This window comes from Micromys minutus (genome assembly GCF_963924665.1).
Source record: "Micromys minutus genome assembly, chromosome: 2".
Taxonomy (NCBI): Eukaryota; Metazoa; Chordata; class Mammalia; order Rodentia; family Muridae; genus Micromys; species Micromys minutus.
In genome coordinates this window covers 52,201,630-52,222,094 of record NC_137971.1, presented here as the reverse complement: position 1 = coordinate 52,222,094, position 20,465 = coordinate 52,201,630, and the positions used below count along the sequence as shown (strand labels likewise).

General features: G+C 52.3%; 1 protein-coding gene across 5 annotated transcripts; it reads right to left on the bottom strand.

Annotated features, from left to right (window-relative positions):
- Positions 1–244: 244 nt before the first annotated feature.
- EHBP1L1 (EH domain binding protein 1 like 1) lies at positions 245–19,781 on the bottom strand. 5 transcript variants are annotated; one of them, XM_080912578.1, is made up of 21 exons: positions 19,412–19,781; positions 16,433–16,490; positions 16,124–16,219; positions 15,256–15,309; positions 14,984–15,162; positions 14,761–14,903; positions 14,287–14,322; positions 14,124–14,192; positions 13,880–14,042; positions 13,006–13,720; positions 10,972–11,154; positions 10,355–10,512; positions 10,215–10,263; positions 9,132–9,830; positions 3,211–3,280; positions 3,034–3,089; positions 2,814–2,937; positions 2,471–2,570; positions 1,621–1,694; positions 1,425–1,539; positions 245–1,315 (listed from the first exon to the last, which is right to left on the bottom strand). In XM_080912578.1, the coding sequence occupies exons 1-21, from the start codon at positions 19,513–19,515 to the stop codon at positions 1,216–1,218; spliced, it is 3,345 nt and encodes a 1,114-aa protein (XP_080768704.1). In that variant the 5' UTR covers positions 19,516–19,781; the 3' UTR covers positions 245–1,215. The 5 variants fall into 5 exon arrangements, with proteins under 5 accessions (XP_080768704.1, XP_080768701.1, XP_080768702.1 ...); XM_080912575.1 differs by having other exon boundaries at positions 10,972–13,720; XM_080912576.1 differs by having other exon boundaries at positions 2,814–2,934; positions 10,972–13,720.
- Positions 19,782–20,465: the final 684 nt, after the last annotated feature.

Here is a 20,465-nt window from a genome sequence, read left to right as displayed (position 1 = left end):
GCTGTTTAGCATGCACCAGGAAGGTTTGGGCCGAAATTTGCAGCACCAGGAAAAAAATTCAACTGTGTATGTGTATGTTAAGCCCCACCCCCCAACACACACACAAAAAAGTCTAGTGGGGGTATTTCACTCAGGCATAGAGCATGCTTGGAGGTCAAATAACAACTTTGTGGAGTTGGTTACTTCCTTTCACTTTCAGGTAGTCCCAGGGATTGAACTCAGATCCTCAAGCTTGCTCAACAAATGGTTTTTATCCACTGAGGTCTTTTATTTTTAAAAATTTATTTTATTTATATGAGTACACTGTAGCTGTCTTCATGCACACCAAAAGAAGGCATCAGATCTCATTACAGATGGTTGTGAGCCACCATGTGGTTGCTGGGAATTGAACTCAGGACCTCTGGAAGAGCAGTCCGTGCTCTTAACTGCTGAGCCATCTCTCCACCCCCACTGAGCTATCTTAATGACCTATTTCAATATTTTATTTTTCTTTAGAACAAACTCTGAGTCTGAGGTCAGCCTGGCCTACAGAGTGAGTTCCAGGACAGCCAAGGCCACACAGAGAAACCCTGTCTCAAAACATAAAAACAAACATAAGATCAGTATAAACCAGACTGGCCTTGAACTCACAGAGATCTGCCTCCCTTGCACTAGAATTAGAAATATGTCACCACCAACACAGTAGAGTGGCCTTGAACTCCTGATCCTTCTACCTCCACCATCACCCCAAACACTGGGTTTAAAGGTTTTATAAGTGGACACCACCACACCTGTATTTACAGGTTTTCTTTCAAAATGGGTTTTCCTCCGGCCTTCATCCTTTGAAGGCCCCATCTGTGGACCGCAGAGCTCAGCTGGCTCCAGGTTAGAATCCTACACACAGTATCAGCATGAGCCTAAGTCCCACTCTTTCTTCCACTGAAGCCCTATTGAGTAAGGGCAGGCGCTGGTTTGTTGTAGTCCAACTTTATTGCTTCCTCCAGAAAGGAGGACATGGGTTTCACCATCCCTTGCCTGGGATCCTGGCCACTGCCAAAACATTCACATACAGTTGGATAAATAAATACTGCCTGGCAGGCTCAGTGCTCCAGTCCTAGAGTCTGGTCAGTCTTGATTCTGCCCGCTGAAGGAGCATGGGGGCCTATCCTCTGCTGTCCAGGGTGGGGGAGTGGCGAGGAGGATCCACAACGGAGAGAAAGGAACCAGACAGGAGGCTCAGCTCAGGACGCAGCGTTCCCGCCTGCTCAGCTGCCGGCTCACCTTTCGACGTCGCTGCTCCAGGCCTCGCTCTAGGCGCTCATCTTCCTCCAGAGCTCTGAGGATGAGGGGTCCAAGTTAGTCTCAACGTTGGCCCTACCTGCAAGCCCTGAAATTCCACCCTGGGGCCTCTCCAAAACCTAGAACCAAGCAGATCCTCCACTCACATTCGCTCCTTCTGGTCCAGGTCCCGGACCAGTTCGTCCCTCTGGTTCACCAGTGAAACCAGCTCCTCCAATAGGAGTTGCTCCCGATGCTGCTGAGCAACCGTTTTCTGCCACTCTGAGAAACCGGGAGCCTGAGTCAGGAGGGAGCCTAGCTGGGCCCTGTTCTACCTCCAGGCTTTGCTGTCTTATTTCCTACCTTCAGTGGCCAGCATGGCCCGCAACTCCCGGCTCAACAGTTCGAACCTCCGCTCCAAGTCCTGCTCCTCGATGCTGTCGGAGAAGTTTGTTAAGTTAGAAGTGTGATGCAAGCACCCGAGGCTGCGACCACTTCATCTTTATGAGTTTCCACAGGGGGCTAGGAGACCCTCAGTGTTCTGTGCCAATGCCCATTCAGAGTTCCCTGTTCCAGCTGCCCTGCAGTTACGGTTGGTTTGCATGTTTCTCCTTACCTACATCCCTCTTCTATTAAAGAAAAAAAAACTCGGGGGGGGGGTTATTTAGAAGAAAAAAGTAAGCTAACATTGTTCTGGGGAAATGATTCAGACTGCAAACAGGAAGCAAAGCTGCCTCTGGCATGCAGGATGAGGAGAGGGGCTTGCCATCCCACTTCTGAACCTGCTCAGATTTCTCTCAGCTCATTTCCCTTACAGTAAAGCTAGAGTCAAGGTGGAGGACCTGATTTCTCACTAAGGAGTACCAACTTAAGACGTAGATGCTTAGCCAGGCAGTGCTGGTGCCCAGCTTTAATCTCAGCACTCAGCAGGCAGATCTCTGTGAGTTCTAGGACAGGCAGGCCACATACACAGAGAAACTGTGTTTTAAACAGATAGAGATGAAGTGTATGCTTTTCTACAGTAAATTAGACAAGACAAAACGCAAATAAAATGAGCAAAATCTCTCCAAAAAGATTTTTGAAGAAAGGAGAAAGAAGTGACTAGGTAACTCTAACCAAAGTAAGCTAAGCTTCACTGAGTTTTCGGCAGTCCTGAGCCAGGCGGGTGGGCGGGCAGAGGCCTGGCAGCCAGAGGCTTAAAGCCCAGACTCACAGCAGCTGCAGCTGGTCCTGCCTCCGGATGAGCGCATTTTTCTTGTTGACCAGAGTGAACCATTCCTGGATCAGCACCTCCTCCTGCAGCTTGTCAGCACCTGAATCAGGCCAGGACAGTCACCAGAGATGCCTCCTGGCAAGGTAGAACAGCTGGGGATTGGGGAAGGAGGCTCATTTTCCTGTGGTATCCCCGAAGTCTGAGCTACATCCCACCAATAAGCCTCTTCGGGCTACCAAAGGGACTCTAACGGTGCCTCCTCCCAACTCCCCCCAATGTCAGGAACGGCTGCAGAGCTGGACAGAGATCTGCTGAGGAGCGAGTCCCAAAATGCCTGTCCCACCTGATTCCATGAGGCTCCTCAGCTGCTTCTCCACCTCCGCCGCCCTCCCGTCTATCTGTCCCTGCTCCTGTTCCAGGGCTTGCAGCTCTGCGCACACATACTGACTTGTGTCCTGGAACCGCTGCTGGAAGGGTAAAAAGGAAGGGCAGAGGACCGCTGAGCTCATCACAGGCCCTCTCAGAAAGTCCCACAACAGCTCTGCCCACCTAGCTCTCCTTACCTGGCCAGCCTCTTCCCCAGGGTTAGGGGAGGACTCCACAGCAGGAGGGTTCCCACCTGCAGACAGAAAACCAGGATAGGTCCCACCAGCTAGCAGAAGCCCCCAGGAAGCCCTCAGAGGATCTGTGAACATGGTGAGCTAAGCTTGGTCACCACCCCCACCTTCCAAACTACTTACTGGGTGGCTGCTGTGGGGCTGTGGCGGTGAGTGGGCCAGAGTCAAGGCTGGAGTCAGGGTTTGGGCCTTCCTGTGGAAAGAGTCTAATGAGATCTAGGACTCTTTACTTCCCAACAGTCCGGTCACTGCACTGCAGGTAAAGTCGGATCCCATTACAGATGATTGTGAGCCACCATGTGGTTGCTGGGAATTGAACTCAGGACCTTTGGAAGAGCAGTCAGTGATCTTAACCGCTGAGCCATCTCTCCAGCCTGACCAAAGACTCTCATACACAGCAGAGGGAGGATCTTTGGTCCAGCTGCTTTTCCAGTTCAAGCACCTCCTTCAGGATAAAGGACTTCCTCAAGGGAAACCCTTGCCTTCACTCCCATCCAGGGCCTGGGGCCACCCACCTCTGCCTAGCAATGTTCCTTCAGGACACTGAGTTGAAATTCTTTTAGGGTAAGTCAGTAGCAAAAGATTGGGGAGGACACAGCAGGGACCCTTTCTTTCCACTTCCCCATTTCTTCAAAGAGCACCCTCGGGTCATCTGGCTCCTGTCATTTAGTGGCGGCATCCATCACTGCTGGTGCTGCTGAAGACGTGCCTCCCCTGAGTCAGCATCTACCTTCTGGCCAGAAGGGGGCACCAACCTACCTGATAGGACCCATACTGAGGGCTAAGCAATACTCTGAAGGAACTAAAAACTCTTCTCTGGAAAGGCTAAGTCTGGCCCCCATTGTACTCCGTTCCCCATTACTAGGGCCCAATTATCTTTTAACCTAGTGTACATGTATTTATTTTATGGTATGAGTGTGTTCCCACATGTGTGTATGTGTGGTGTACTGGTGCCTGGTGTCTACAGAGGTCAGAGGCTGGTGTCAAATGGCCTTTAGATCCCTTGGAAACTGAGTTATGAACCACCATGTGGATGCTGGGAATCAAATCCAGGTCCTCTGCAAGAAAAGCCAGTGCTCTTAATATTAAACCCTAAGCCTACTGTTCAGCCCCATGAGGCCTAACATTTAACTTTCTAACAGTCTGGCCCCTTGGACAACAATGTTAGCCACTCCTCTGGCTCAGAGATGTGGAACCTGAAGGAGCTGCCCAACGGTTCACCCCAATGTGTGCCCGTCAGACAAGTCTTCCTGGCTCAGGGGCTGTCCTGTCTGGACTGGAAAAGTGCTGGTGCCACCAGCCACCACCATTCATTTCCATCTCAAGTTGAGAGACCTCCTCCAAACATCCACTCATGTATAGCTCTCTCCCCACCCCACATCAGCCCCCAGTCTCCGTGCTCAGGACTGGGGAGCTATAGCCTCAGTTCCCTTACCACCACAAGGCTCACCAAGTCACCACCCTTTGGCCATAGATATGAACTTTCAGTTCCCTAAAAAGCATTTTGGATCCGAAACCACTCCCCAGCTTGAGTTGCTCCAAACCAACTCGACCTCCCTGGCCCAGCTTGGACTGCTCCTGAAACAGGCCCCTCACACGTCCCTCCACACCTCTGTTTTTCCTCCTGGCCTTCTAGTGTCTGGCACCACACTGAGACAGGGATCACCCAAGAGCTTACTCATGGTGGCTCAGACCTCACACACCTCCTTGTGCGTCCTCTTTAACTAGAGCTGGCCTATTTATTTGGGACAGGATCTCACTATGTAGCTCTGGCTGGCTTAAAACTTGCTATGTAGACCAGGCTAGCCTCAAACTCACAGAAATTCACCTGCCTTTGCTTCCTGAGTGCTGGCATTAAAGGCATGCACCACCTGACTATTTTTAAAGATTTAACAATTTAAATTTATTTTTATTATAATATATATATAATCAGTGCATACCTCTGTGTGTGTGTGTGTGTGTGTGTGTGTGTGTTCATGAGTGAGTGCAGGTGCCTACAAAGTCCAGAGGTACCAGATCTCTCTAGAGCAGGAATAGGCAGCTGTGGACTACCTGATGTGGATGCTGGGCCCTATGGATTAGCAATATGTATTCTTAACCATTGAGACATTTCTTCAGCCCTATTTGGTTTTTTTATTTGTTTGTTTGGGGTTTCTCTGTGTAGGTCTGGCTTTCCTAGAAGTCCCTCTGTAGACCAGGTTTGCCTGGAACTCAGAGCTGCACCTGCCTCTGCCTCCCAAGTGCTGAGATTAAAGGCATGCACCACCAACCTCCACCCATATTAAAACATTTTAAATATTTATTTTTAATCATGTGTGTGTGTGTGTGTGTGTGTGTACATGCATGCCACATATATGTGGGGGCCCTTAGAGACTGGAGGCATTAGTTAACCCAGAACTAGAGTCACAAGCTGTTGTGAACTCCTTGTCTTATACTTGCAATTGAACTTGGGTACTCTGGAAGACCAATACTCACTCTTAACCAGTAGACCCTCCCTTAATCCCTGGGTTTTTTTTTTTTTTTTAAGATTTATTTATTTATATGAGTACACTGTGGCTGTCTTCAAACACACTGGAAGAAGGCACCAAAGCCCATTACAGACGGTTGTGAGCCACCATGTGGTTGCTGGGATTTGAACTCGGGACCTCTGGAAGAGCAGTTGGTGCTCTTAACCTCTGAGCCATCTCTCCAGCCCCCCTGGTTTATTTTTAGAATCGCGTGTATGTGATCCAAGTGCAGGTGTCCTTGGAAGCCAGAGGAACCTGTCAGATCCTCTGGAGCTGGGGTTACAGGCTTACAGCTATGAGTCACTGGCTGTGGGCACCAGAAACCAAACTCAGATCCTTTGTAAGAGCAATTTTCACTCTTAACCCTGAGCCGTCTTCCCAAGAGACTGAGCCTTTAGCTAGCCCAGGGGTACAGCACATGAGGCACACCAACTAAAGGCAATAACTACTAAGCACTGTTGTCTCTCCAGAAACCACTGAGGCAGCGATTAGTCTCACTCTGCAGACAATAGGAAGCCAGAAATGAAGTCTGCCACAAAACCTGATCTATGGCCCACGGTTGTCTAACTCAAAATTTGTTCCCAACCTGACCGTTGTGGCACATGCCTTTAGTCCCAGCACTCAGATCTCTGGTTGAGGCCAGCCTGGTCTGCAGAGTGAGTTAGTTCTAGGACAGCTGGGAATATGCACAAAGAAATCCTGTCTCAGGGAAAAGGAACAAAACAAAAACTAAGCAAACAAACAAACCCATGTTGTTCCCAAGCTTGGACACTGCCTCTGGGCTTGACAGCATCTTTTTTGTAAGATGGGGACAGATCTCAGACCTGATGCGGGACTCCAACCAGGCATCTAGACCTGATGCGGGGCTCCCATCAAGCATCTAGAGAAACATTTAGCTCACAATTTGACAGCACGCAGTGTGACTTCATACCACTCTGCAAAGGGTTTTCACAATTTTGATCTTATCCTCAGGGGAAAAGGACTTCCCCTAACCCCTGCCAGGGCTCTGCAGAGGGGGACAATTAGAACCACAGGCTCAGAACTCAGGTTTGCCACAACAGCAGCAGCAACACAACCCTCAATTCATCTCCCTCAACTTCACTATCTCCAACCTTAAAAGGCAGGTGTCCTGCTTCCTGTAAGGACACTGTAGGAAGCCAGGTGATCCTGCAGATGGCCCACCTGGCAGAGTACACCAAATAGGAGGTTGAGGACACAAAGGTCAGTCACATGTGTTCTTACTCACAAAGCCCTGGTGGGAATTCCAAAGCCTCTTCCTCATGTCTGACCCAGATTCCTCTTTCTACACTTTCCTTGCTGGGCTGCTCAGAAAGCACTCACACTTCTCAAGCAGCTTCTTCTACCCCACCTCAGCCTCAAGGTGCCTGATCTCATCCTACTCCCAGCCTTGGGGAGCTTCCAAGGGTGGGGTCAGGATGAACAACCTCCTAAAACTATAGGGGCAGGGCTGGAGAGATGGCTCAGTGGCTAAGAGCATCAGCTGTTCTTCCAGGGGTCCTGAATTCAATTCCCAGCAACCACGTGGTGACTCACAACCATCTGTAATGAGATCCGATGCCCTCTTTTGGTGCTCTCTGAAGAGAGCAATAATGTATTCACATACATAAAATAAAAATAAATAAGTAAATGAAATAAACTATAGGGGCAAAGTCGGCCAATGAGAAAGGCTCCTCTGTCCCACTGGTCAAAAATACCTCTAGTGAAGCAAGAGCAGAAGGAGGGCCTGGCTTAGAAAGATCAGCTGTGGGGCTCTGCCCGGAAAAGTGAACCTGCCCCCTTGTGATTTAAAGGGCCACTGACCTACATTAGCTAGCTGGGCTAGAAGTCCCACCCCCTCCTGCAGGAAATGCCTTTCTACTTCTCTTTCCCAGCTGTGTCTCTGGAACTTCCCTCGGGGCTCCTTTTCCACCCCCCATCCCCCACCTCCTTACTGCCAGCTGGGGACTGAACATGACTGTCAGGTCCCTAAATGAGACCTGAATGTCCTGAGGCTGCCCTTTTGCCTGTGTGGGTCTCCTCATTTGAGAACCACACCTTGTTTCTCTCTCTCATGTTATGTTATGTGTGTGTTATATGCTTGCTTGTACATTTGTGTGTGTGTGTGTAGACCAGTTGTCTTCCTCCATCACACTCCACCATGTTTGCTTGCTTTCTTTCTTCCTTCCTTCCTTCCTTCCTTTCTTATTAGATTTATTTATGTATTGGTGGAGTGGGCGGTGTGCTCCAAGATATGGGTGACAGTCAGAAGGTAACTTATGGGAGTTGATTCTTTCCTTCCCTCTTGGACACCAGGAATAGAGGTCAGTTTATCAGCCTTGGTGACAAGAACCTTCACCTGATAAGCCAGCAGCCCAACACCTTACTTTTCGAGACAACATCTCTCATTGAACCTGGAGCCAGGATTAGTACAGGCTTTTTACACGGTGCTGGGGATCCAAACTGAGGTCCAGGAGCTTGTGCTGCAAACGCTTTACCTACTAAGCCCACCCACAGTGGTACCCACACCCGGCCCTGGCATGTTTTGTTTTGTTTTGACATGGCTTGAACTCCTGGTCTTTCTGCTTCTACCTTCCAAGTGCTGGGATCACAGGCATCCTGCCCCAAGCCCAGCACTGTGTTGTTATATAATGACACTGGCTTTGGAACCAGGACCTCTTGGGCAGCCTCTCTACTCCTGGACTACCAGGGAAAACTGTCCATCTTACCAACTAACGTGAGGGCCAGCTGCTTCTTCCACAAAACCACTCTCAGCTGATGCCCTCCTACCACAGGACCACACTGGGCAGCTGCAGATGTGGTCCCCTTCTGCTTTCACCCTCAGATTAAAAGCCTGTAGCCAGAGTTCATCTTGAGTCCCTGAAACCTCTATAGTACCTTCTCTTTCTCCTTTAGCATACTGCAATGTATGTGTGTGTTTGTGTGCGTGTATGTGTGTGTGTGTGTGTGTGTGTGTGTGTGAGAGAGAGAGAGAGAGAGAGAGAGAGAGAGAGAGAGAGAGATGACCTGAGACCTAGACACTCCTAGGCAAGTCCCACCTCCTAACTCTCAGTAAGCCTCAGGAGTTAAATATTCCACCCAGAGAATCTGGAGGCTGGGAGGAGCTCCAGGGGCCACTAGCTATGCCCCCCTCCCAGTTGCCAGGTGACTCCCAAGGCCACACACAAAGAAAAGGCCCAAAAGGCCAGTACTAAACTTGAACCCTTCTGTGAACTTTCTACACAGTCCATGTTTCTAAAAACTGGATACCAAACTGCTCACATGTACAAGATTGGCAACAAAGAATAGGTGTTCTGGTCTGTGGGCTTTGTCTTCTGATAGACGCTCACTCAGTACCCTACCAGAGGACCCTTCCACAGCATTCAGGGTCCACCTTATAGAAGTACATCCCAGCATCCAGCTAAGCAGCTTCTCTGAAGCTGCCACTCCTGTACCTGCTTTTGACATTGGGGCACCGCTAAGAACCGATTTCTGAAAGCTCTTTACTACCCTATGCTGCAGCAGAGTAGGGGTACTCACCACAGCCCCAGATCCTGCAGGCCCCGCTCCAGCTGCAGCTCCAGAGTCCTGGTCATCCACAGAGAAGGAGTTGCTATTCCTTAGTCTGGATCGCCTCTTCTTTAACAAATCAGCATCACGCACGTGGGAGAAAGAGCCATGTGCTCGGGGTGGAGGTACTGGCCCAGCCTCCCCATTGACCGAGGACCGTCTCAGTCTCACACCACTTACACCACCCGGCGCCCCTACTCCGTTCACGAGCCCCTCTGTGAGGACCACTGGGGATGTGGACGATCTGGCTCTAGGGCCGTCGGAGGGCGCCTCTTGGGGGATTGCTTCCTGGACAACCTCGGCCTCCCCATCCTTAGAGGAGCAGCCCAGGTCCGTGTCCCTGGAGGCCACCTTGGGTATTGCCCCAGTCCCGCAGTTCACATCCTCCTTGGGCTCTGTAGGCGCTTCAGTCCCACGCTCACGGAGCCGCTGCGCCAGGTCTCCTGCGTTCAGGCAGTCGGGCAGGCTCGACTGGGCGTTGCCCACACGATAAGTGCCAGAGCCACCTCCGCCCTCCAGTTGCACCAGCTGCAGCTCCTGCCCAGTGCAGAAGGCACGAATCTGGCACAGGTACGTCATGACGATGAGCTTGTCAGGTATGGTCAGAAGCACCATGTCCGCTGGCTCAAGCAGCCGAGACACGCCCAGGGCAGCGAAGCCATCAAAAGCCTAGGAGGGTGCACTCTGGTCAGAAGCGGCATCAATCCCGCAATGGTCCAGACCCAAGCCAGCCCAGGAGGTCCCAGAGACCACGATTTGCTTAGCAACGCCTTTGCCCTCCAGTAGAGGGAAATTTGACATCAAGGCCCGCCCTCGCTGTTACCTAGCAACTGTACATCGCCCACCCAGGATGGTTTTCTGAAGCGGGGGTGGGGATAAGGGAGGGGAGCCCTAGGGAAAACATGCTTTTAAATTTTAAAGCACCAAAAACAAAACAAAACTAGGGCAGACGAACAATTTAATAACCAAAAAGATTTTAAAGTTTCTAAAAGCCAGGCCAGGGTCCTGGACCTCAGACTCTAATTCTCCAGCCATGGCTTCTCCTCATCTCACCTGCTTGTTGTTCTGTTTGATGTTGAGTGGATCTAGGGAGGCATAGTCACTGCGGGGGAGAGAGTGCTGGTCAGAAATGGATGGCACTAATGTCCCAGTAGGCTCACTCTCCATCCATCCCCACATCCCTGGCAGCTCACATCTTGTCTGGGTAGAATCGATGTAAAATAGCACAGAAGGCCAGGCCATTGCGCCAGGATGTGGTGAAATTGGTGATGCAGACACCACGGTAGCCATTGGTGACCTCTTGGCACCACTCCAACAGGGACTGGCTGGAGCTGACCAGGGCAGGTTGCGCCTAGGGACACAAGAGTTGACTTAGAGGATGCTCTCTAATCACGTCTGCCCTTTGTGGGAAGCTTGGGTCTGGCACAATACCACCCCAGCTCTGAGCTTACAAGGGTCACTACTGGGCAGAGTATTGAGGCCAGACAAAAAAGCTTTCCAGCTTAGGCTAGTGGAGTTATCTGCCAAGGTCATCTAAAAGGTCAGTGGCACTCAGGCAAGGTCAGAGGTCACCAGCAGCCACACCTCAAAAATCAGCTTAGGGGTACAGTTCCATGCAGCCCAGCAAGGTGGGAGGGCCAGGACATCCTGGAGGAGGGGGATGACAGACCTTCTTGAAGCCAAACCCCACAGCCACCCACCAAAAAAACCCCACATCTCAGTCCACCAGCTGGGTCCATGCAGAGCCACTGTTCAATCAGCCCCAGGTTAGTGGGAGAAGCGGACTGGCACCAATGGCCCCCAACCCTACCTGGCTGCCCGGCAGCCTCCTGTGCTCTTCAGGCTCCTCTGGGGAAGAGGCTCCTGAGGGCCTGGGTACCCCGGCCCCTGCCTCACTGGCCACTTGTGCCTTATTCAGGCTGGCCTCTTCGAGGCTTTCATCAGCTTCTTTCCCCTTCATGGTTCCCAAGACCCCAGATTCTGCTTCCTGGGCCTCAAAAATATCAGATTTATTCTCTGGAGACTCAAACCCCTCCATCTCTGCATTCTGTTGCCCCAAAGTACAAGATTTGGCCTCTACTCTCCCCAAAACTTTAGTTTCTGGCTCTTGTACTCTGGATGCCTCTGGCACTATTTTCTTGGCCCCAGAAAGCCCTTGCTTAGTCGTGGGGACACCTAAGGCCTCATATTTAACAGCTTCCCAAGCTCCAGGCTTCTGGACCCCCAAAATATTAGTCTTTACCTCCCCAGACTCCAAAACTATAGTTTCTGTCCACTGGGTCCTCACTGCCTCAGCCTCTGGCATGGAGACGCCAGAATCCCCTGGCTCTATTTCTTGGGCCCGAGCTGTCTTTGGGCTTTCTAACATCTCAGCCTCACCTCGAAGAAGCCCCGAGTTTCTTACTACTGTCTCCTGTGCTTCCAGAATCTCAAACTTTACTATCTTAGCTTCTAATTCTGGAATCTGCAAGCCCTTCTGGGTCCCAAATAATTGAGAAGTCACTGTCTCTACCTCTGGGGTCTCCCAGATTTCTGTGTTCCTCTCCTGGGACCCCAGTATCTCAGATACTTTCAACTCTAGAACTCCTGAACCCTCAGATGATATTTCCTGGGTCTTCTGTATTTCAGCCTCTGCCCCTCTAACCTCCGTCTGTGATATCTCAGTGGCCCCCATCTCTGTCTTCTGGGCCCCTAATATCTCAGATTCTGGTATCCCGGCCACCATTCTCAGTGCCACAGAACTCCCAGAATGCTCCTTGGCCTCCAGTGTCTCAGTTTGTTCAGCTTCTGTTTCTGGGACTTCTGAAGAGCCAGCCTCCTCTTCCAAGACCCTGGCTACCTCAGTTCCTACTTCCAGCACCTTCCAAACCCCTAGTGCTCTCTCTGGTGTCCCTAAAATCTTGGCTTCTGCTGTCCCAGTATCTTCCTCTAGAACCCCTAAATCTCTTTCCTCTGTCTCCAGGGACCTGTCAATCTTAGATTCTGGTATCTCAGCTTCTATCAAAAGTATTCCATGACCTGCTGATATCTCCTGGGTACCCAGTATAGCATCTTCCATCGTCTCTATCACTGAAACATCTGTCTCCTGGTCCCCTACTATTCTAGATTGCATCTTTGGGGACCCTGAACCCTCAAATGCTATTTTGTGCATCCCCAGTGTCTCAGTTCCTGCTGTTTCAGTCTCTGTTCTTGGAATTCTCCAGATCTCCATCTCTGTCTCCTGCATCTCCAATTTATCAGACTCCATCATCTCTGCTCCCACCGCTGGAGCCTCCAAACCTTCAGCTGCTACCTTCTGGGTCTCTAGTATTCCAGCTTCTGTCTCCCCAGGCTCTGTCTTCTGGGTTCCCAATATCTCAGCCTGTATCTTCAGCACACGAGCCCCACCATCTGCTATCACCTGGGTTTCTAACATCTTAGTTTCTGCTGTTACTGTCTTGGTACCTGAAACTATAGAACCCCCAACTTCTGTTTTCTGTATCACAAATTCTTTAGGCTCCTTTATCTCAGGCCCTGTCTTCAGCATCCCCAGAACCACAATCTCTTTATCCTGGGTCCTCAATACCTCAGACTCCGCTTTTCCAGTAGCCTCTGACTCCAGGACCTCTGGTTTTGGTGCTTCTGACTCCTGGGCCTCCACTATTTCAGATTCTGCTGTGCTAGTCTCTATATCTGGGGACTTTGGTATCCCAGCATCTGTCTTTGGTGTCCCTATAACCTCCCATGGCACCCACTCAGCCTCTGTTTCTAGAACCCTTGGTTCCCCAACTTTTGCCTCCTGGGCCCTCCGATCTCTAGATACCACCCCCTGGACAACTGATGGGACTCCCTGAAAGCAGCTCACCTGGGGCCCAGCACTCGCTGCTCCAGCAGAGGGGCCCTGCTCCAGGACTGTCCTCACAATAGCAGGGGCTCTACCCCTCACCTCTGTGCTGTCTTTCTCCTGGCCTGTGGGCCTGGCATCCCTGAGGTCCCCTAGATGCTCTTCAGGCTCAGCTGGAGGTGGATTCAGGTCACTGGGAGCCTCTTCCTGGGTCTTAACACCCATCCTCCTCTGAGCACTCCTAGGTGGGGCTTCAGGAGTTTCCCCAAGTCTTGCCTGGGGCATCAGCCCTGCAACCTCTGGTCCCTCTGTGGCTCTATGTTGTACCTTCGACTTCTGCTCAGCATCTACTTGATGAAGTTCTGAGCTCTCTCCAGCCTCGCCAGCTGTGGTGTATGACTTCTTAGTGTCTTTCTCTCTGTTTCCTGCCCCACTAGCCCCTGGCCTGTCCCCAGTGTCCCCCTCTTCAACTTTGGATCTTTCTCCTCCCAGAGCATCTTTGGACGCTCTGACTTCAATGTCTGGTTCTGGCCTGGCTCCATGGGCCTCTGTCCCTTCCTGAGAGCTTATCTGGGTTTGGGTCTCCCCAGAAGAGGTCATTCCTGTTGGATTATCCTCTGAGGTATTGGGGACCTCATCCCCTAGGCAGGGGACTGGGGACCAGGGTGTATCAGAGCCTTTCCGGAGCCGAGGGGCTGGGGTGGGGACCATGTTCTGGCCTGGCTGCCCAGTGGACCTGAGGAAAGAGCAGAAACAAATATTGCGGGGGGGCTCTCTCCTTTTAGGACCCACACTCATCCCTACACCACCTTTTAGAATACTATAACAGCAGAGAGAAGGGTGGAGGCTGGGGTGTGTGTATCTGCTTCTAACAGCAATGGAGCTGATTCCTTACCTTGTCTCTAGTGGGGAGGGTGGGGGCCTTGGGGTTTCAAGCCCCACCTGGCCCCCAGCTATAGCAGCTGGTTCTGACCCCTGGCCCCGGAAGGCCCTGGCCGGGGGCGCAGGGGCACTCACAGGGGCAGGGCTGGTGTCTTCAGCACTAGAGGGTCTGGCAGCTAGGGAGAAAGGAGGGTATGCTGAGGACTGCATTGTGACATAGGTCCAGGCCCCAACCCCAGTCCCAGGCCAAGCCTCACCTGCCTGCTGGGGCCGTATATGCCCTTCATCATCTTCCTCACAGAGTGTCCTCAGCTCTCGAGACAGATCTGAAGGAGGGACCCATTAGAGGGGTATAATCAGGCCAAGGCAGGACTCTATAGTTTGGCCCCACCCTGACCCCAACTAGAGTTCAGGGCCTACCTGGGAAACGTCCCAGTCTCAGGGCACAGCCCCGGCCTTGAAGAAGAGGCAGGCCCACAGATGCAGAAAGAGAAAGAGTGAGAAAGAACCACAAAAATGAAGGACAAAGGCTTCAAGGAGAGGGAAGGGACAGCAGAGGGGAGGAAGGCAGACTGGGTTGGGGGTAGGAGACCAGATAGAGCCCATGCATCATGCAACCCAGCTTCTCAGGCCTGGCAGGGACCAAACGAGCATCCGCCTAGAGATGAGATGGCCAGGAGCATGGCGGTGACATTGTGGCCCCATTCTACAGGATTCTGTTTAAGACTGATGTACTCACAGGACCAGGACCGAGCTGAGATCATCAGAGCGGTTGGGCAGTACTGAGCATGCACCACCAGCCCTCCCCCCAAAGCAACCAGCACTTGGGACCCAGGAATGCTATATCCATCTTGGATCCTGGTAGACTCAGCCCATACATAACTGTGAGCCCACCTGACTGGGGGCCTCGAGCCCGGACCTCAGGAGCCCTAGGGCCATTAGCTTCCTCCTCATCACTCTCAGCAAAGTCATCCAAGTTTCCCACATCACTAGGCTTCACACTCATGAGGCTGGCCAGACTCTGCATGTCATCGTCCCTGTGGGTTTGAGATCAGGAGTGAAGTCTAGGGTCAGATCATAAGTGAGGGAGGGCCAGGGAAGACTGGTAGGTACTCACGTGGCACGGCCTTCACGCAGCAGCACCCCAGAAAGGGTGAGGCTCAGTTCAGCATGCACTACCTTCACAGATTTGGGCTTCAGCCGCAGTCGAAGTGGAACTTGAGCAGGCACAGGCCCTGCATGGTGGGCCAGGTTCACATCAACTGTGGCCAGTACCTTCCGCTGTCCTTTGGACTCCTGTGGGTGGAGGAAGTGGGAAGACAAAAAAGAAGCATCAGTTGCTATCCTGAGGCCCCTGAGATCACAGGTCCAACCTCCCCAGACACTCACATTTTCAATAACAAAAGTCCATTCTTTGGTTTCATACTGGTCCACGTGAGGGTCCTGGAGAGAGGGGCACAGGTGAGCATAGGGTATCAAGGGGGGCAAAACCAGAACAATCTACCCTGGGGGTGGGGCGGGGCCACCAGACCTACTATTTCCTCCTGGGATGCACTCTGGCTTCTCTGAGAGAGAGAGAGAGAGAGAGAGAGAGAGAGGGAGAGAGGGAGGGAGGGAGGGAGGGAGGGAGAGAGGGAGGGAGAGAGAGAGAGAGGGAGGAGAGAGAGGGAGAGAATGTGTGTGTCTATCTCTGTGTGTGTGTCTGTTGTCTATGTGTGTGTGTCTGTTGTCTGTGTGTGTGTGTGTGTGTGTGTGTGTGGTACTAGACTGAACCCCAAAACTCACATATTCTCTACCACTGAGCCACATCTCCAGCCTTGTACTCTGGCTCCCTTTTCTTCATTTTTGTGTGTGGGTGTTTTGCCTGCATATGTGACTATGACTGTGCACCACATTTGTGTATTGCCTCTATAGAACAGAAGAGGGTGTTGGATACCCCTGGAACTGTAGTCACAGATGGTTATTAGCTGCCATGTGGATGCCAGGAATGGGACCCAGATTATTTGGAAGAGTGACCAGGGCTCTTAACTTCTAAGCCATCTTTCCAGTCCTTGTACCCTGGCTTCTGATCCCAGGTGATATTCTTCCTACAGATTGGGTAAACACTGCTTATGTCAGCCACTTGCAATAAACTCACAAGGGTTTTGGTTCCACTTTTTAGTGCTTTCTTGGAGGTAAACTCCAGGAGTGCCCCATGGCCTCCCAGCATCACTATTCTCTGACTATGCCTGTCCGTGTCTGAGATCTAGAAACTCACCCTGTACAAGGTCACAGAGATGTCCACGTTCTCAGGAACCATCCACACCACAGTGCCACGGTATGGGTTCTGGATGCCAGGCTGCCAACTGTGGGCCTGCAAGAGGCAGTAGGAGCCCTCTCCTGAGTCTGTGTCTTCCCTGTCACCACCATGCCTGCATCTTCTTTCCCCTCATCTTCCTTTCTCCCTGTAGACACCAATGTGGCTTGAACCTGATTACGCTCCTCCATTAACTCCCATCTACCTTCTCCTCAGCCCTGACCTTTGACTCCATCCCACCTTGGACCCCCAGTTGCCGATCTTTTTCACCTTGGAACAGATCCGTCGGTTCCGCCGAGTCCATACCACCACCAGCTTGTCCGGCTGCCTGAAGGATAGGGAAGCACCACTTAGCTAGACTCAATCCAGCTTCCCCATCTTCTCTCCCCCTTCTCTCTAGCTCCATGGGGGCAGGGGGTCTCCCCTACTCCCTCTTCCCAAGGAGAGGGCATGGGCAGCTTCTTATCTAGGGCCACAGGGTGTAGGTGGAGCTGCTCACATAGGGTGGGGCAGGGACCAAAGGGCAAAGGCCTGGACGGTGGAGATTGGAACATGGTGGCCCAGCAGGGCCTATGAAAAGGACAGTGACAGACAGGGATAGACAGGGATAGCCACATGCACACATGTGCACACACAGAAACATGGGGAGACAGAGTCTCAAGGGTAAGGAAGTCCATTTGTTCAGAAATACTGTGGAGAGCTTCTATAAGCTCAGCCCTGTTCTGAAGGCAAAGCAAAGGAGAAGAAAGACTCAGGGTTTGAGGGCAAGGAAAGTATAGACAAGAAGGAAACTGAGTCTGGCTGGCTGGTGTGGGTCGTTAGTACTAGCAGTGGGAGGTAGATGGAGGCAAGTCTTTGAGTTCAAGGGCAACCTGGTCGCTACAGCAAATTCCAAGCCTGCCAGGGCTACATGGTAAGACCCTGTCTCAAGCAAAACAAAACAAAACAAAAGCAAACAGGCTGGAGAGATGGCTCAGCGGTTAAGAGCACTGGCTGCTCTTGCAGAGGTTCTGAGTTCAATTCCCAGTAACCATGGTGGCTCACAACCATCTGTAATGAGATCCAATGCCCTCTTCTCTTCTGGTGTGTCTGAAGACAGTGACAAACATACATACATACATACATACATACATACTCACATACATAAAATGAATAAACCTTTTTTAAAAATGTGTGCTCTGTGTGTGTGAAAGAAAATAAATGAGCAAGCGACTTTTAGGGGGCTAAAAAAGAGCCTCCCTGGAGTCTCTTTGAAGCTGGGTTTCTGAGCAGAGGCAGGAGTGGAGGAGGTGGCTTTATGTGCAGACCTGCAGAGAAGGCCAAGTGCGAGGATCTGAGGGTAGGGGGGTGGCAGAGGCAGACTGACAGTAAGCAGGAGTGAGGCCAGGGAAGCACAGGGTCAGCTTGCCTTTAGACACCCACCAATCTGCACAAGGTTGCACTCTGACCCTGAGCACTTCCTCAGATCTAGGGCCACTGACCACTCTAAAGGGGTGATGGGAGGGGAGCCCCAGGAAAGTCTGAGGAGACTGCCAGGCAGTGACAGCTAAACTGAACATCTAGCATGTGCTGCAAAGACTTGGGGGAGGCAGACGTGTGGCAGAGATGCACAGGGCTGGGTTCTGAAAACCCATGACGGGGCCCTGAGGCAGTGCCTCTTTGGGTGTCTGACCTCTGCCCAGGAAGACAGGATTGATCAAGGAAAGGACCAGGCAAAGGCAGCGTGAAAGCATTCCCTGCCTGTTTCCAGCCTCACAACTGGAGGCTTAGGTCTGCCCAACTCACCACCTCTTTAGAGGCTGAGGCAGGACAAGCAGCTTACTGTTGTTAACCCTTGAGGTTACTGAGACACAGAGAAGTAGGCTAGGTAAGGTCGCGCAGCTGAGTCTAGCGTCCTCTGACCCAGAAGTAAGCAACCATCCCCAAGCTCCAAACCACAGGCAATGGCCCAGCAAAACCTTCCCAGAAAAGGGAAACAGCAAGGGTGCCTAGGGAGGGTGTGGCCTGGTTGGGCAGCCTGACTCAGGCCAGCTGGGCTCGGGCACGCCTTCTTGACCTAGGCAGGGGCCAGCTTCCTGTCCTGGGCTCCTGGCTAAGAAACCCAGCAGGCCTTACCCTTGTTGCCTGTGACTCAGCCCACTGTCTATTACGGTCTGTCTGCTCACCAGAACCATGCCCAGCGTCCCTCTGGCCTCACCCAGAATGCTGGAGCAGGAGCCAGAGGCCAGAGTTCAAGTGCCAGCGCCACAATGTTACCCCACACAGTGGGGCTGTGGTTCTTATTCTCCCTCACCCCTAACTGCAGAAAGGGCCCCCAGCGTGCTCAGCATGTTCAAGGCCAGAGACTCATAGTGACTGTCCCAGCCCAAAGACCCCAGCCTCTGCTCCTTCGCCTCCCTTTAGACCCCATGGTTCCGGCCTACCCCAGCTCTTCCCCCTTGGGAGTCTATATTTAGTCCCGCCTGGCCTGTGAGGCCCCCACAGCTGTGCCCGAATCCAGCCAAGGGAAGCTGACACCAGAGAGCACATATATTTAGGGTGTGACGCAGGGGCCTGGGCAGCTGCCCGGTGGGGGCATGTGAGCCAGATGCCCCAGGGCCCTTTGAAGGTCCATGACAAGACCTGTATTCTCTTGTGTGTTGTCCCCTCACCCAACTCTCTTTCCCTCCATGGACCCTCTCCTGAACCCACCACCTCCTAGTACCTCAGGCCCCTTTAAGCCTCTCCCCGCCTCCCTCTTCATCCCTCCAAGCTCAGTTTCCCCTTTTAAGGACATTGTGGAGACATCACCAGTCTCTGGGGCCCACTCTGGCTGAAGAAGGAGGGGCAGAAAAAGAGAAGGCCACATCTTCACCCTGAACTGGACTAAGAACCATGAAGTCTTTCCCAGCCTAGGCCACCCGGAGACCTCAAAACTTGTTCCGTTTTCCACGGCCACCCCGGACCACTGTTCTTGGCTTGAGGGTGTTCTTGGCTTGAGGGTTCTCCCTCAGTCCCGACTACAGCTGTTTTAAATGCAGGCACAGGGAGATTCTCCTGCAGCCTCTGAGTGTTGCTCCCCACGAGGTTCTCAACACCGAGTCCCCCAACCCGCTAGGCACTTCAGTTTCTGGGATACCTAGGACTGGAATCCCTTTAGCCGTCAGACTTGGGTTTTGTTTGTTTGTTTTCCTTCAGGTTCAAATGGGTCAAGCTAAGTTGAGTCCCACACCAGTCTTAGAGGACTCCTCAGGTCTCCCTTCTACTCACCATTTCTTGGTGCACTCCAACACCAGTTCATGGTAACACGCCACAAATTGGAACTTGGCGGCCCGCTTGCCCACCCGCTGCAGGCGCTTCCACACTGAAGTCATGGCCGGAGCAGCAATCCCCGACTCTTCTCAGGCTCAGGATTCCCGCTTGCCCACCACTGCTGGCCCAGCCGGGGTCCCCATGGTCTCTGGAGCTCTTTCCTATGTTGCCCGATCTGTCCACCCCGTCCGTGTAGATACGGCTGAGGTTCGGTCCTAGGCTGTGCTTGCTGGGGTGGCCGCCGAAGTCCGCCTGGTGGGCTGGTTGAGTCTGCCGGGCCGTCGCAGCGCGTCGAGCTGGTCGGAGCTCCGAGTTGTGAGCGCGCCGTTTCCTGGAGCCGCACCCCCACCCCTACTCTCCCCGACCCCCCCGCGTCCGAAGGCGGGCGGGGCTGCAGCGCAGGGCGGGGCGACCCTGCTTCCGGGCCCTAGCGTCCGGACCGGGACACTTGGGTACCCGGTTTAGGGGCGGAGGGAACGAGTCCGGATCACAAAGCCGGTTTGATGGGCGCCCGCGAGCCGGATGGGGTTAGGGGGGGACCATGAGCTCCAAAAGGTGACAGCCCTCAACTTGGTGCCGGCTCCCAAACGCACTGCCTCCCTTCCTGCCTGCAACCTTGTGGTACTGGTTGGTACCCCCTTTTCCAAGTAGAGAAATTGTAAAGTAGGGACTCAGAAAGGAAAAGAACTGTTCATTGAGCCAGAGCTAACGGTCCTTAGCTCTGAGGTGGGTGATTCTTGTTAACACCCATGTCTTAACCAGAGAAGAAAAATGCAGTTTGGGAGCCAGCCTTGGTGAGACAATACTAGTGTCCCCGAACCTGACTGACTTCTCATATTTGCAAGGGGAACAATCCTCACTTCTCACAAGTGATGAAGGGTTCAAATACTAGTTTTTAATAAAGAGCGCCACCTGAGCCTCAGTTTTGAGGTCTGTTAAATGGGGCCAATTACAGTTCTACCTTTTATGGTCTTTGAAGGTGGAAGTCTGAGAAGGCGATTAGCTTAGGGTT